This window comes from Erithacus rubecula, assembly GCF_903797595.1.
Source record: "Erithacus rubecula genome assembly, chromosome: 6".
Classification (NCBI taxonomy): Eukaryota; Metazoa; Chordata; class Aves; order Passeriformes; family Muscicapidae; genus Erithacus; species Erithacus rubecula.
In genome coordinates, this window is record NC_136688.1 from 22,932,021 (window position 1) to 22,949,518 (window position 17,498).

Below are 17,498 nucleotides of genomic sequence, written 5' to 3' on the forward strand. Positions count from 1 at the left end.
ATAATGGAATAAAAAACTTTCCCAAAATGTGTTCATGAACTTTACAGAACAGTGAGTTCCAGAATAAATTAACACAGCATCATTAGAAAGACACATTTTGTTAAGGGTTTAACATACTGATCCAGAAAACTGAAAATGTTTGAAATGCAGATTGAAATGTAATTTTTATGTTGTCTCTCCTCAAGCTCTGAACTGAAGAGCCTCAATGAAAAGGATGCTCTACCTAAATTCCTAGTTTAAACAAGGAGAAGGATATTGACCAGAAGCCCATCTGAACTGTTCAAAGCTACCCCGTGGATCAGACATTTTCTGCTGACTACTAAAGAAGTGCATTAGATCTCCAGTTTGGGCATCAAACTTGTACACGCGCAGGACAAGACGAAGGACACAACGTGCAACAAGGGACAAGGTCCAGCAGGTATTCTTTAGTTTTGGCTTTAGCTACACCATGCACATCCTCAACTTTCCCATGGAACAGCCTCTTTAGAGCAAATGCCAAAATCCCACTTTGCTGGGTTTGAGACCCAGAGTTCAGATTTTAAGCCTGTTTTTCCAGATAAATAGCAAGACATGACATAGCCAGATCAGGTTCTAAGCTTCATTTTTTTACTTTTTAAATGAAAGAATTCAGAAGATGGCCCTTCACAGAACAGATATGTTTAAGAATTCTTTCACTAGACATTGTATGCAACTTTCCTAGTAGACTGGACCTCAGGGGAAAGAAAAGCCTGCTATTTTATAAGGTGGTCCCTTGAAGAACAACATGCTTGAACAAGACTCTACTAGTTAGTACTTTGAAGCTAAGCAAAAACAACAAAAGATTGCAACCTTTGTATAAAAGGAAAATAGTCTGAATTTACAATGAGGGAAGATGAATAAAGAATATACTTCAGCATATAAAGTAGTTTCTATTTTGAGCTCCTTCAAAAGGGAAAATCTCTTGCCAGTTTTACTTCAGAAGCCAGAAACCTCTGTACACCAAGACTGGCTTTCTAAGTGATACAGTTACCAGCTAAGCACCAGACTGCTTATGAGCCAAGGCACTTTCAGATGGTACACATTGGTATTGCAAACACATGAAATAATCTTCCCCTCCTGAAGAGCAAAGAGTTATAAGGAAAATAATACTGAGCATGTGGTTCTGCAACAGAGATGATGAACTTGATGACATATGTTAATTAAACTGATTTCTATCTTGCTCTAAAGACTGTTGAGAAAACCATGTAGCAAAGAGGGCTGTAACATCAAACTTGAAAAAAACTACAAATACATCCTGCATCCTCCCACACAGCTCAAGTACAGGGATCTACTATTCTGAGTGAGACGAGTACTCTCAAAACATTTAAAAAAGAAAAAAAGATGACAGACTCTTACAAATAATTTATGTAGAAAATGTTGCTTCATACTAACGTGCGTTTTCCTACTTCTTCCACAGTAAAACAATCCTGTATCTGTAAAAAATACAACTTTAGTATATAAAATTGAAGTAGCATATCAAAAAGCCAAACATCTTGAACTCTGACTATGTGAACTTCAGCTAATTACTTCATTTACCTGTCTCACTTTCTGGAGCTGTGAAGTGAAAATAGTATTGTCAAGAATTTTGGGAAGCCTCATTCCTTAATGTCTGTAAAATACCTGGAGATCCTTAGAGAGCAGGTACAGAAAAGTATTATCAGTAATCATCATTCTGAAATAAAGACATCACATTTGAGGTCCTGTCCATCACAGAAGAAAGCCATGAGACACTTCTCAACATCTTAAGGACAATTACACTTGCTCAGTAATTTCAAGGGTCTGATAAGAGAAGGTTCCAATCAAAGTAGACAGAAAAAATTAAATTCTTTCAGGAATAAGCTGCAATATTAAGTGCTCGCTACCCTAATCATGTTAACTAGCATTTGCTTTGCATTGTAACTTCTCACAGCACACCTGTCCCTCTGCCAGTAAAATGAAGAAATACCTAATAGCAGCATGGGGAATGAGGATGAGAAAAGAGGAAACAAAGAAAAAGCTTTGTTTTTGGCATAAGATAGTGATGCAGAGACAGCTTCACACCAAAAGCACTGACAGCTTGACTTCTTTTCATAAGTTGTTCTGGGAATTATATATGGGAAATTTGACTGAAGAGTAGAGGAGCACTTTGAATATGCAATACCTTAACTCCAGCAGAAAGAGTAAGGAGAAAAGTTGTAACAGATAAGCAGATACCATAGCTGGAAGAAAACAAATATCTGACAAACTGATGATCAAAACAGAGATAAATAATAAAAAAATGGGCAGGTAAAGAGCTGACTAGAGAAGGGGATGAATATAGTTCACAATGAGTTTGTCCTACAACACAAAGAACTAAAGGGGAAAAGTTAAAATTTTATTCAGGACAATGTTGCCTTTCCTGAAATCTTTCCCTACCCTCTCCTCTATGAAAATGAACACTAGTGACACTTTGGAACCTCAAATACTTGCATTTCCAAACAGGAAAAAAAATTATTTTCAAATGTTCAGTTTCCTTTAGGTTAATTGTGTACCCTGTGTACTCTGCAAACCTCCTTGATGCTATGGCTTCTGTTGAAAAATGCCAGGTTACTGCATTACAAATATTACCCAAGTTCTACTGGAGAATCCGTACAAGTTCATTAAATCAGGTGATGTAAATTTTGACTGTTTGTGGGTCTGCACCTTAATGCAGGAAAACCTCAGAGAAGACAAGATTTGACAAGTATCTATGCAAGCACTAGAATTAGCAAGGCTTTTATCCTATGGATTTTTGGGTTTTGGCTAACTGACATCGCAGTCTAGGAAAGTGTAAACTTCTGTGTAAGCTTTTCCTGTGCCTGAAGCATTTCTAAGATCTTTTTCTTTATACCTGAAAAAACATTCTATAAAAGTTTTAAAAATTTATCTACCTGGCAATTAGAAGGACCACAGCCTGGATTTCAAGAGAATAGACTTTAATAATTTCAGAGATCTCCTTGGAAGAATCCTATGGGATAATGGCTCTAAAGAGAAAAAGGGGTCAAGAGGAGATGGGCATCTGTTCATCCAAGATAAAGAAAGGTCCATTTTTCCAACAGAAGTTATGAGATTCATGCTTAGTAGGAGCACAGAATGCAAATCCCTCTCAGATCAGTTTATGAAGGAAAGTATCACAGACTGTACATTACCACAATCATGTCCTGTGACAAATTCAAAACAAATCAAGCTTAACTTATAAATATTACCAACTACATTTCATAACTCATTTGCAGATTACAGGTTTTCCCTAGTAGTACCTTATCCCCATTTCACAGAGTAGTAGTAGCATATCAAAGTACTAATCATGCGTGCAGATCACTTCTACTGATACTCATCTAGCATCCTTGAAAGAGGCATAACAAGCTATAAGCCAACAATCCTTTTCATCATATACAACAACTTATACATGATCATATTGCTTTAAACCAGACTTAGAGCTGTTTACTGAGGTAAGGCAACTTTAAAAACATGCAAGAAGTTCTGTACTTAATTCAGCATCACACTTCAGTCAAACATGGACATACTGAATGGAACCAAGGCCTCAAAATATAGTGCAAAGCAGGGACTTCCCAAAGGGATTTAAGTTCTAGGATCAAATTATCTTGCCTACCAAGAAAAAGCTTACTGGAAGAGTTCTGTAATATAGTTACAGAAACAGAAATACAGCCAGTCCTTTTAACAACACAGGGAAAAAAAGTTCCTCCAAAGAAATAAATGGCATTCCCAAGCTTATTTTATCAAAATAACTGAATGTAAAGCTTTTGTGAGTATAACTAATAGATGAAATTGAAGAACAGGGGGGTTAGAAATTGTAGTTGTGCAAATTCCCAATGAACAAGCAGAAAAATCTTCTAGATCTAGGTCAGGTCTGCTCAATCCAACAAGAGATACATATTGTAAAGTGAAGACCACACTATATAAATCAGTTGAGTTAATTTAGGAAAGCTAGAAAGTGAATGAGTAGTGATGGAAACTATAAATAATAAGACCATGAGAGAAAAAAGCTGAGACGATGAAGACACAAAAATTACTTGCTCAGAGATTTTTTGTGCAGCTGGACAAAAAGGTAGTTATCTTTTCACTTAAAATGATATCTCCTAGTACCAAGGCTATGTCAAAGACTTAATTTCATGTGTGTAAAGGAGAGTCCTTACTCTTCTGTTCATGCTGAACACACATTGCTCCTTCACAATCTTCTTCCTCAGATTGCATCTACACTGCTCACAGCAGCTCAATACAGAGATGCCAGAGTTTATTCCACAGAAATGAGTGCAGACACACCCCATATGTCAACTGATCTGCTGAGACAGATCAACTAGGCTCAGGCTGCTGTCAGAGCAATATAGCTCTGCAACTTCCAGGTCCCAAGCTAGTATCTTGAGATAGTGCTGAATTGTACCATATGGAAATACAAACCCCAAGCTTAGTAGTCTATGTAAACATTGCATTACACAGCATAGACACACACTTGAAGCCAATAGCATGGGCAGAAGTATGCTTTAGGGTTCACAGACAAGGGATGAAGATAATGCATTCCTCAATTTAAGCACTTTGACTTCCCAGGGCAGACTAAGAGTCAATATTGGGCTGAAAGCAGCTGTGGGCTTCACAGTCTCTTCTCTCAAAACCTCTTTGCAGAAAGTCAGACTATAAGTAATTGAGATAAAACAAGATTTTAATTTACTTTCTCTACCTCTCCCTTTCAGCATCTCTCCTGCTGAAGAAGTGATCAGCAATATAATAAAACATATTAATTAATGAAACTAAAGCTTCACAGACATTCTGCTGGATGATTGCCTATGCATATGAAGTGTGCAGAGCATCTTTCAAGATATGTCACAAATGAAAGAAGAGACAGACCAAGTTTATTTAATATAAGAAACATGGAGCATTCAGAATCCCAGGCCAGGTCAAACAATCTAGAACTAGTTTTGTTCCAGGGAACTTCCCCACAATTTGTAATACTAACTCTTCAAGACTATATTGGAACCTAAAAAAGTTTTAATTAAAAAAATTCATTGCATTTGGTTTGAATAGGAATGCTGTCATAGGGATGGGAAACTTGCCAGAAGACTGCAAAGCAAATAGTAATAATAATTACCAGTTGAATTTTGGATAATTGCTTAGCAGAATTACTTAGCAGTGATCACTGCTTATTTAAATGTTTCGCTCAACTGGGACAAAAAGTAAAGAACATATTAATTTAATTTACCAATGACACAACTAGCGAAGAAGTGTCAAAAGACACAAAATAGCCAGAAAACACTAAAAAAAAACAAACCGAAAAGTTTATTGGTCTTCAGAAAAAAAGAAAAATCGAGAGAGATATACATCTGGAATATGAAACTGAAATAAAACATTTGAATGTGAAGAAGAGCTGGTGTATGTTCAGAGACAGTTGAAAAGGAAATATGATACTGGGGTGAAAAATAAACCCCAAACCAGATTAGACAAGGAGGATTTTCAGAGTACTACATTTAATTTCACAAACAGCCTTTGACAGAGTGGCATGAACTGAATTCAAGGAGAGACTAGCTGAAGACTCCATCACTGACCCACTTCTACCAATGATTACTGCAATGCATTTTAGATCTGTGTAATGCAGATGTTTTAACTTACAATGGCTTGTAGATATATCTCACCATCTCTAAAATGTAATCCTCCACTTATTTCTCCCTAGCTTCAGAAATCCTTTGTCCTGATATTCCAGAGTCATGACTGCTTCCAGGCAGAGCTACATTGATAAATCATAAATAGCAACAGCTGTAACTGTAGCATGAAGGAACTATGACGTTGAGTAAGACTGGAGATCAATCATTTCAGCCAAGGCTATTTCACTGCAAAGAACTTCCAGAAAACACTGCATTAAAATTCACAGCTTATTTACCTTTAGGACATGCCATGAGATCTCACAACAAAAGATTTCCTACAATAACATGGTATTAAAATCTGATTTGGTTTTAGTAACAAAAAGGAAAGGAAAAAGGTAAAATATTCTGATATTTACTGTGATCGTCACCACATTTTTTCTGAACAACTCATTTAGCAGAGATTGGCTAAGCTAAAAATGGATATAGTCTTAAAGCTTACACAAGAGAGTGTAAAAAAAGGCAGAGTAATTTAATATAAATAATAACACGTGCAAGCATTAGAATTACACTAGCAAAGGAAGGGATTTTGTAAGCTCAGGAAAGTAATCTTGTCAGCAAAAATGCATTAAAATAGCATCTTTCAAAACTGAGCTGGGAGAACAGCGGTCCATTTAGCTCTTCTCCATCTCCAAGTTATATGAATTATATAGATAAGACATTTGTTTAAAACATTTGTTGCAAACTCAAGTAGAGCTAGTCATACAGGCTTACCACCCTTCTCATTTCATGACATAGCTTGTGTGCTTGGTTGTGGTAAACCTCCCTTTCCACAAGCTCCAGAGACAGCTAGGCTTCCAATTTCCTAACTCAAGTGTGCAGAAGAAAAGAAGTAGCCATCACACCATTTGATGAATGTGCAAGAAACATGGTCATTTTATAATATTTTATTTCAATATGAACAGTAACAGTATGTTTTGTCTGAAGGGGAGGCAAGTGTCTGCAAAAAGGATTCTCAGGCAAGATATTCTAACATACTTTCTGCAGCAGTTTTACATTTCAGTGCTATATCTAAGGTATCAAACAACAGCTATTTTTGCTGGAAGCAAATTGGGAGGAGGGGAGGTGCAAAGAAAAAAAGAGAAAAGCTGTTGAAAAGCACCAAAGAAAGCTGGGACTCTAGAAAAGAAGTGCCAATGATTCTGACTGAGCTTTCTGTTCACTTCTCAGTACATCAGGCCTGGAACAAGTTTCTCAGCACAAAATTTCTCTAATTGGCTGGAAAGCATTTAAGGAAAAATCTTTTTAATTAAAAACAGAGAACCAGCAAGACATGAAAGCCATGGGGGTTGGGAGAGGCATATGTTGACCTTATGAGGCTTCACAGCAGAACTCTGCAGGGGCCGTTTAAACTGAGAAAGCACAGTTTTAATTAAAGAGTCCTGAGGAACAGACAATTCAAAAGAGCAGGTCAGATAGATTCCAAGAGGTCAATTTAAGCACAAGCAGAGGGAAAACAAGACTTCTGGCCATTCTGCCTTCCTCTGGGAGAAATCTGTTGCTAACTGATCATTATGCTTCAACAAACACTAGCTGTCCTCTAACCACCTCTGTGAGTGTTGCATATCATTGGTACAAGTTAAAAGGAGGGCACAAAGGGTTAGAGTGAATGGGGTAACAGACTGGTCACCCCTCACTAGGGGGGTTCCACAGGGCTCCATCTTAGGCCTAGTTCTCAACATCTTCATAAATGACCTGGATGGGGGACTCAAAGGAATACTAAGTTTGTCAATGACACTAAATTGGGCAGAGCTATTGACTTTCTCAAGGGCAGAAAGGCCCTGCAGAGACCCCAACAAATAAGAAGTCTGGTAATTCTGCAATTTAACAAGGGCAGGTGCCTGATTCAGCACATCCAGGGTTGCCCCATCAGATGTGGATAGACTGGGGAGCAAAAGGCTGGAGAGCAGTGCCACAGGAAAGGGACACAAGGGTCCTGGTTGACAGAAAGTGGATTGCAGTCAGCAGTGGAGACTGCAGGCAGCCAGGAGAGCCAAGTGTGTCCTGGGGTGCATCAGGCACAGCATGGCCAGCTGGGCAAGGGAGGGAATTGTCCTGCTCTGCTCTGCACTGGGGCAGCCTCACCTCGAGTGCTGGAGACAGTTCTGGGTGCCACAATATAAGAAAGGCATGAAACTATTACAGGTTGTCCAAAGGAGGCCAGTGAACATGGTGGAGGGTCTGGAGGGGAAGCCTTATGAGGAGTGGCTGAGGTCACTTGCTCTGTTCAGCCTGGAGAAGACACTGAGGGGAAACCATTGTGGTGTTCAGCATCCTCTCAAAGGGAAGTAGAGAGCCAGGCACTGATCTCTTCTCTCTCATGACCAGGGACAAGACTCGAGGAAGACATGAGGAAGATGTGCAGCTGAGTCAGGGGAGGTTTTGACTGGGTATCAGGAAAATGGTTCTTCACCCAGAGGGTGGCTGTGCACTGAAACAGGCTCCCCAGGGGAGTGGTCACAGCACAAACCTGACAGAGTTCAAGAAGCATCTGAAAAACGCTCTCAGGCACATGATGTGATTCTTGGGGTTGTCCTGTGCAGGGTCAGGAACTGGATTTAGTGATCATGATGAATCCCTTCCAACACAGCATATTCTATGATTCTGTCATTAGAAATTCTGTGAAGTTTTTTTCACCAAGAAACTTCAGTTTATTGACACTGGATCGCATTCATCTGTTTCCTTCAGTCCTGGTATCACATTCCCAATGCATGGAATCCCAGATATGCTTATGTACACTCAAAAATAGAACTCCACATCTTAATAGGCTTCTAAAATGACTGGAAAATCCTGTAAAATAGATCCAGCATATCACCAAAAAGAAATCCTCTCAAGAAAAAACAAACAAACAACCCCCTCAAACAACAAACTTTTCTTTACTTTTTGAAGTGTTACCATTACATTTATTGAAGTTAGTAATTTTCCCTTGCTATTCAGAGACAAAAGAAAAAATAAATCTAGTCTCCAAACAAAAGGATTTAAAAAGGTCAATGTAACCAGAACCCATCAAGTAACAGAGCTAACATCATAGAAAAATAAAATAACATAAAATCTGCTATATTTCTCCATGAAGAGCTATTTCCCAGTAATTCAAAAGGATAAGGAATTAAGTAGAAAAGTAACATCTACAGCAATTTCCCAAGAAATACAGCAATGTTAGTCCATTTCAATTACTGCACACAGGGTTCTGCACATACACAGATTGTTACACTTAAACACTGCTTGTTTTCAGACAGATTTCTCTATTATTGACCATTTGAGAACTCATGGCTAGATGCATCTGCTTGGGTGAATGACATACACATTCCATGGTTAAAACTGACAGACAAAGCAGTGAATTTCCCTGCATTAAGGAGAAACAGCTAGCAGCCAGATTAAGCAATCACTTAATTTATTTGTGAGACTTTTTTGTATTTTTACTTTTCTAAAATTCCAATTACACACTCAGAAGTGAAAAGATGGGAGTTTTCTTTGTTTGGGGTTTTGTGAGTTTGTATAAATTTGGAAATTGCATAATCTTAAATTTCTAATATTCTCTCTTGCTTCCCTCCAGACAGGGTACAAGCTTTGATGTAAGTTATTTATTAGGTGGACTTATATTCTCACAGGGTTGACATTTATGTCAATTATCAGGGATAGCCTTCACAGATGGAGAAAATTAGGAAAAAGCCACCACTCACTCACTTCTAAAACATGAAATTCAAATCTGGAATGAAATTTAAAGTAAATGAGAGATAGGGAAACAGCAGTAAAAACATCTATGACAAAGAAATAAATAAAACCAAGAACATCCTAGAAGACATGGAAGTTAGTGAATGTAATACTTCTGACACAGGAAGACAAAAGATGCCTTCATAGTTCTTCACAGACATAAATCAGTGACAAAGAATGGAGCAATCCCTGCCCAGAAAAAAACCCAGAGAGAAAACTGGGGCAGATCAGAATCTTGCTGTGGAAAACAAAGGGTTTAATTTTAACTGTTTCTGCACACAGAAATTCCATTCACATAAAGTGGCCATTTGGTGACTAACACTCCATACACCTGACACAGGGTATCAAATGCAGAAATTCTAGTTCAGGTCTCCAAAGCAATATTCCTATGTTAGGTAAGCTATATTGCTATTAATTTCAGGAACAGCAGGTTGTTTGTCCCATGCTCTGTTGCATAGTATATAACCATAAGCAGAATGTCTTACCAGGACTCTATAATGCACCCACCTCCTTGTGGTGGTTTGACCCTGTCTGGACACCAGGTGCCCACCAAAGCTGCTCTGTCACTCTCCCCCCTCAACTGGACAATCAAGAGAAAATATAATGAAATGCTCATGAGGCAAGAGTAAGACAGGGAGAGTTCACTCATCAGTTACTGCCATAAGCAAAACAGACTCGATTTGATGAAATCACAATAGGATAGTAAGAAATAAAACCAAATCTTAAACATTCCACCCAGCCCTCCTTTCTTTCTGGGCTCAACCTCACTCCTGATTTCTTCACCACCTTCCCACCCCCAAGTGACACAGGGACACCAGGAAGTTTATCACACAGTGCCTCTGCCATTTCTATCTCCTTGCTCTTTTCCCCAGTTCCAATATGGCATTCCACCCATGGGACACACTCCTCCACAAAACTTTTGCAGCATAATACCCTCCTGAGGGCTGAAGCTTAGCACAAGCTGCTCAGAGTAGGTCCCTTGCATGGGGTACAGTCCTTCAGGAATGCACTGCACCAGCTTGAGTTCCCCACAGACTCACAAGTCCTGTCAGCAAAGCTGCTCCAGCATGGCCTCCTCTCTCCAGGAGTCCACAAGTCATTTCCAGGAGTCTGCTTCAGCACAGGTTTCCCACACAAACACAGCCAAAAAAAGAACCCAGATCTAGTCTATGCCTCAGTGTGGTAATGACCAAATTTCACCCACCACACTGCACAGGTTCAGCTTCTCAGTAAATTAGTTTAATCCTTAAGTGGTCATGAATGTTATGAGTTCCCCTACACACAGGCATAGAAAAAAAAAAATTCCATAGCAAATAAAACTGAAATGAGAAATATGAAGGTTTTAGTCCATAATTATGGCTAGAGAAAAAGAGAAATTGGACTAAGTGGATGAAAATATTGACAGTAATTTATCTGAAGTGATACATTTCTGTCTCTAGTTAGACAAACTACTGAACATTAAACAGAAAGGAGATATTATTACAAAGCTAAAACTTTTCCATTCTTTTTGACAAATCCAAATGCCCTTCATCTGGCTGGGGTCGGTGCTGGATAAATGAAGTTTGATGAAAACTTGCACTGAAAGTACTGCAATGGATAATTTGCATCAGAGAGCTGCTTCTCAATTTTTCAATATGGTTTACCACTAACAGCTGCAGTTCTGGTGGATGACTTCTTTACTGTTGTCTCTAACTCCACCATAGAAATACGTTCTAGGAGTCCACATTTTATTTTTCCTGACTATGACCTGATCTCAAATCAGTTATGTCCTTACTGCATACTGCAAAATTAGTATCATATAATCTACCTGAAATCTTTAAAATATTATGCCTGAACTAAAGTAAATTACTTATAACAAAGTATCTTTCACTGGGAGGAAGGTGTTACAGATAGCATAGTCAGTTACTTCAGTAGCTTACTACAGATTTTGTCATGTTTAACTATGATTGCTTAATTGCCAAAGCTCTAGATGGCATATGTCAAAAAGGTCTTTATTCACGGTCTGTCAAACTGTGTTCATCAAAAGCAGAAGTGTTGCAAAGCTTAGCCAGAAGGCAAGGTTTTATCTATATTTAAGAGATAGTTCTAGTCTTTTCTGCAAGAAGAAATGAGGCTGAATAGCCTAAAAAAAATTAGGCTTATAGTAAAAAAAAAAAACCCACCAACATTGTATTTGTACAAAAACTTAGAGTGTATTTGTTTAAAATACTAAATTAAAAAGTAAAATAAAACATAATTTTAGTTGCATGCAGTCACAGGAGTTTATTTTGAACTCTGGCCAGCTCTGTAATACCTAATATACCAAGTGCAATATAAGAATAGCTAGACATGATAGCACAGGGCCGAGTATTTATTTTGGAATTGAAGCTTTTTCCTTGTGGGTAGGGCTGAGGAAGAGGTCACACAGTTGTCAGTGGTCCCTCTTCCACAGCCATCAGCATTCTAGGAGCTCTGGCAGGACTATTCAGGTACAGCTGAGGTGGCAGCATTAACCACCCCACACCACTATGAACCCAGCCTTCTGCAGGCTCCTAATGGAGCCAACTGGCTGAGAATCTCAGCACCCCCTCCCTCATGCTACATACTCAATATTCTAACCTTCTCTAGGTCCCAGCCACCAACCTCCAGCACTTTTTCTTTCTTATCCATCTCAATGCACAGGCCCTCTGATCTATTGGTACTTGACACACTGTTCTGTAACCAAAGTAGCACTGCCAACAAGGTGCCTCTACACAGCTTTATTCTGGGAGCCATTTTTAACCATTCCACAGGGAAACGCGATGCTGTCTCCCCATTACTAATGTTAGAGTATTAGAACACAATGTGAAGGGTCAGTATTTGTAACACATTAATAGCCTGGCTAACAGTTTTCACGTGAAGGTAACAGGAGAGCAGCAGATGCTGTAATACTTGCCTCCATTTTTTCCCACAGTTCGGAAACACCTCCAGAAGGTCCGAAGAAAAGAAGCTCTGTTATGAGGGGTGGCTTGAACAAAGCTGAACTCACGGAACAAAATGTGTGTTCCTTGCCGCACACTGTTGAAACTGTGGACATGAAATCAAAACAAGAATGTTAGAAAGCTGAACCAACATGAATGTTCTGGGAACAACTAGAACAGTAGCAAGAAAACCACTGGCCATTACATTTTGTGAAACCAAATCTCTAAAGTTTATACTCATCTGTTCTCTAGAGAGAAGACTATTTGCAAAAACCACACATTGAAATTTAATTATAGGAATTAGAGGTTTGTGAAAGTAAAATTCATTCTAAAGAAACCCAGCAAGGAGTGTCCAAGACCCACGTATTTGAAAACAATCCATTGGAAAATGGCTCGCCAAGAGTTACTGTTGTTTATTTGACCAGAAGATGCCCTTTCTTTTAGTACCATTTGAACTTCACTGCTATTTTCATTACAGTTTTCTTTAAAGCCACAAAAAAATCCTCTTTAAGAGAACCCTCAAGATATCATTTCTAGGTTACTGAAAATTGACTATTGGATGTATAAAATTTACTCCAATTTGATGAAAAGTGGATTGACACATTACTAAACAAAATTTGCACTAATTCATTTTGAAAAGAGTAGCTGGTCATTATGATGTACGTTAATTTGATGCTCATGGTTTTGTATTTTAGTATAAATTTCTAAAATATGAGTTGTAAGCACTTTAAGCTAACTTATTACAGCAAACATTTGTCTTACAAAGGTTTTTCTGAAGTGCAAGAAGCTCTCCTTTGGGCATGGTAAAGCTCAACATACAAGAACAAAAGAAATGCAAATACAAACATTATATACCGAAAGGTATAATGACAGGATTGCCTCAAAGATAGATTTTGTGCATTTCACTCGGCATCATGCAAGTGGGACAAAGCTTTGAAACACTCCAGAGAGATCATTAAAACATTCACTTGGGACAGCAGCTTAACCCTCCCTCACAGGAGAGAATTAATGAAAAGATACAAGTTTACTTTCATCACAGCAGATCCTCTCCATAGGTAGCATCTCCACAACAGACAAAATCCAGTGGTCAGTGTGAACCCTCCCAGTTTGCAATTTTAAATCACCTCTTTAATTATAAAGGCTTTAAATTACTTTATTCTTCAGAGTACAGAAAAGGGTCTCACATTTGAAAGAGAATAATACCAGACAGAGTTGAGCAAAATTTAAAAAGTCATGTAACAACTGGGTGTAAGTGGGTGTAAGTGTGTGTGTGTGTGTCTGGGTGGAGAAAAGCCGTTGAACTTTTACAAAAGGAATCACAATTTCTCATTTTTAATATCCTGGTTCTCAAACACATGCAAGCAAACAATCTGTTGTCATGTGTTGAAAGGTAGTCCAGAGCACAGTTTCAAGCCCCTCTACCCAGAAGGAAATGTAAATCAAAATAACTACAATCACCGTGTGATTAAGAAACACTCATGACACTTGAATCCTGGAATCAGGAATATTCTTTCTGTAAATATCATGGACAAATACAGTATTTCATATTTATGAAACCTTATTCATGTAAAGTAAAGCACAACCATTGTCTCAAGAGATTGAAGTAAATAAATAAATCATGTGCTGGATCAAAATATGCCAAAATTACATGACTATCATTGCAAGTAAAGAGTATTCATTACAAAGTGCTGTCGCTCACTGCCTTAGAGTGATCAAGTTCAGAGTAAGGTAAAGTTACTTGCAAAATGTCCCACAAGATGCCTGTGACAAAGCTGGAAATGGAATTTCAGATCTTCTCATCCCAAACCACAGCCTGTACAACTTCTTTCATTTCTCATCTGCATTGTTTCGCTGATGATTTGACAGACTGATGGAGAGAAGAAGGATACAGATGAAAAAGAAGAAACTTGATGTAATAGAAGAAGGCAGCTTTCAGAAAGATAACACACATAAGGGAGACGTTTTGGAAGAGAAAGAAAATGAAGGCACAATAATACAATTAAATGCACCAAATTATGGTGCTTGGAACATTTACAAAACATGCAAATTTTGAAAACAGATCCTGACACAATTCTAGCAGAAAGGTCCAGACATGAAGCTAACATACTGTTAATTCACAGCAGACAGCCCTACTATATTACTTCTTATTTCTAACAAGCAAAAACTCTAGTCACTTGCACATTCAGCATGGGATGGCTCTAAACCTAGCAGGCAGAAGGGTATGATATCATTTGTTGCTTACTCAGTTAAAAGAGTGGGTGGATATGCTGGAACATCAGCACACCTGGATGTGCTGGCAGCCAAGTGCCGCCAGCTAGTTGAGTAAAGGAGGATTTTGTTTAACTATACAATAGAAGGATTTTCCCCCAAAAGCTCAAGATTACAAGCTTGGGAGGCAGAATTTTATCCCAGTTAAGAAGCTACATTTCAGACATCCTACTTCATAAATTCATTTTTATAACTAGTGAAAGTTCACCTCAAAAGAGTCAGCCCATGATGGGAGCTACCCAGCATGTAGCCTAAAAACAAATCTCTTCTTAGACAGGGTCACTATCACCACAAGAGACAGGAAAACTATATATTTTGAATAAACTATATATGTTGAAATTCCTATGGGAATCATGGGTAGATGAGCAGTACCAAAATAACTTGGCCACCTTTTTTTAACAGCTTCTCAGAGATGAAGTTACCATTAATGTAACTTACAATCTTACAGGTAAATATTTCTGGAAGAAAGAAAAATTATGACAACCCAAGTTCTTACAGGTATTCCAACAGTAGGTAGGGCATATGACCAACACCTTACCTTGATTTTTATATACATGCAAACAGATGTTTTTTTCCAATTCCTTTTGAATACAAAAATGAAACAAGCTGCACTCAAAGGAATGGCTTAAGCAAGATATCAACAATAAAGGAAGAAACTTCACCATTAAGCTCAATCATTCTAGCAAGATGAACAGCTGCTGAGATTCTTCCCTCTGTCTTCCTCTCAATGAACAGTTTATACTGTTAGCAAAGTTAAGTGGCCAGAGCTTTTCAGCACATTGAAGAAGAAAGACTTAGGAAAAAACAGAGTACCTCAACAAGTTATTACTTTGTCCTCAGTTTGGCAACCCAGAACCAGGGAAAATAATTTTTCACTTCTCTAGTTAACTTCTCTTTTTCCTCTTTTAGGAATTTAAAGTGCAGCCATCTGCAAGAGATTCCTTCCAGAAGAAAGCTTTCAACAACTGTGGTAGTCTCCAAACCTCCAAGCTTCAGTCCTCTACATTACCAGTAAATAGAGCAGGCAAATTAGAAGAGTAACAACAGTTCCTAATGATGTGATTTTATTTGTCATGCTGAAACCAAGACTACAAATGGAATTGAATGTTCATTAGTTAACACCAGTTTACTGTGAGCATTAATATTTCACACAAGAATTGTTAGGCAACTGGATACTCTGTTAACAAAACAGCTTTTTCCATTCGCTTGTGAGAAAATCCTGAAGAAAGAGAGAATAAAGCAAGGTTCTCACTTGATGGGGATACCTAAAGAAATTTTTACAGTAAGGGCTTCAGGAAGCTTTCTCACTCTATTCCTTCCCATGACCCAGAGCAGCCAAATCCCAGAACAATCTCCTCCAACACCACTACTGACAGGGCTGCATCATCCAGGCTATGCTTGTTGGGATGGCACAGACACGTGAGGGGAAAAGAAAAGGCTTGGGAGTAGACTGTGATAAACAGCCCCAGCTCCCAAAAATGGCTGTGCTGGGAATTCTAGCACTCAGGTGCTGCTTCTCTGAACAGAGCAGCTTTCACAAGGCTTTGTCTTTTGTGTATTTACATTTCGGCAACCTGCCAGAGTTCAGAAACTTTCAAGCACTCTTTTCAAACCTTTGGACTTCTAAATAGATTGTAAAAGTCCCAGGATGCTATGGTAACATCTCAATTGAAACCCATTATAGCAGTTAGCCTCTGCCTGCTGAACTCAGGCAAAGCCAAATATGCACAATGCAGAGTCCCAAGTCCTCGAGAAGGATGGAAGAGCTTGCCAGGACCCTGCTGTACCACTAGCAGGTGTCACCTTTGGTTACCATGCAAAGAGCTGAGCAAGCTTACAGGACCTCTCATCTACCAAATGAAAAACAGCGAATAATGACCATTTTTTCTTAATTGACAGCATTCTGCTTGAGTTTTCTATCGAGAGCATGATGAACAAAAAATTTTGAAGGCTTCTTGAGCATGAACCATTCACATACACATACACACACTTTTCTTGCCAGCTACACAAGTGTCTAAGCTATTAAAACAGAGTTGAGTGTCTCAAGCAAAAATAAGGTAGTCTCAAATGCAAAGTTGCTGTCAGAGGCTATGTTTACACTGACCAAAGCATCTGTAGAGAAAAACAGTGCAGAGGATTTCATGTCAATATTATGGGCATCCAGGATTTGTTTTTTCTTGACACACGCTCTGGACTAGCTCTAATCTAGTCCCATTGACTGAATGCTCATTTGCAGAAGGAACACATCTTCCAGTTTAGCTCTATCTGAAAGGAACTCAGAGCTCCAAGACTGCTTCATTGTGTGAATTAAAGCACAGTAAGTAGGGATAACCAGGAGTATTAGGATTAGAGACTATGCTACAATGGGTAACAAAGAATAGCTCTAGCAATAGAAAATACTGAAATACAAAAAGCTTTTAAAAACACGCTCTTTCTGATGTTAAATAACTCATCCACAACAAAGCATCCCCAAATGATTCACTGCACTTAGCCCAAGGCTATGCTCTGAGATAGCAAAGTGAGGTTTACCTTGCCTAGAAGGAACCCTGAGAGGGAACACTTAAAACTGGAAGCATAACTGGGTAAAAAAATAAGTCACTATCACTGTTGTACTTATTAAATTCCTGCTGTATGAAAGTAGCTTAAGATCATTTTATTCTTCACCTCTTGGTTTAAGTGTACTACAATATTTGCAATATTCAGATGAATCACTGGACTGTTTTTTTAGCTATTCACCTTGGAAGGTAGTGTAGGACCATGAGCATTCCTCAATTAAAAGCCACTGTTTCAAGTGCTTTTTTAAATTCCACAGATCTTAGAACTTGGGACACTGAGGTCAGCTTCAAGGAAACCACCATCTTTCCCTAATGAAATTAGCAGATTTTTAGACATTTCCTCAGAAATGTGTTAAGACAAA

General features: G+C 38.4%; 1 protein-coding gene across 1 annotated transcript in view; it reads right to left on the reverse strand.

The window, feature by feature from the left end:
* Window positions 1-17,498, reverse strand: part of CSTPP1 (centriolar satellite-associated tubulin polyglutamylase complex regulator 1) — a 77,909-nt gene that overhangs the window by 40,970 nt on the left and 19,441 nt on the right. The window contains exon 3 of the mRNA XM_079309160.1: window positions 12,289-12,419. Within this exon, the coding sequence (XP_079165286.1) occupies window positions 12,289-12,419 (131 nt within the window). The remainder of the gene's footprint in view (window positions 1-12,288; window positions 12,420-17,498) is intronic.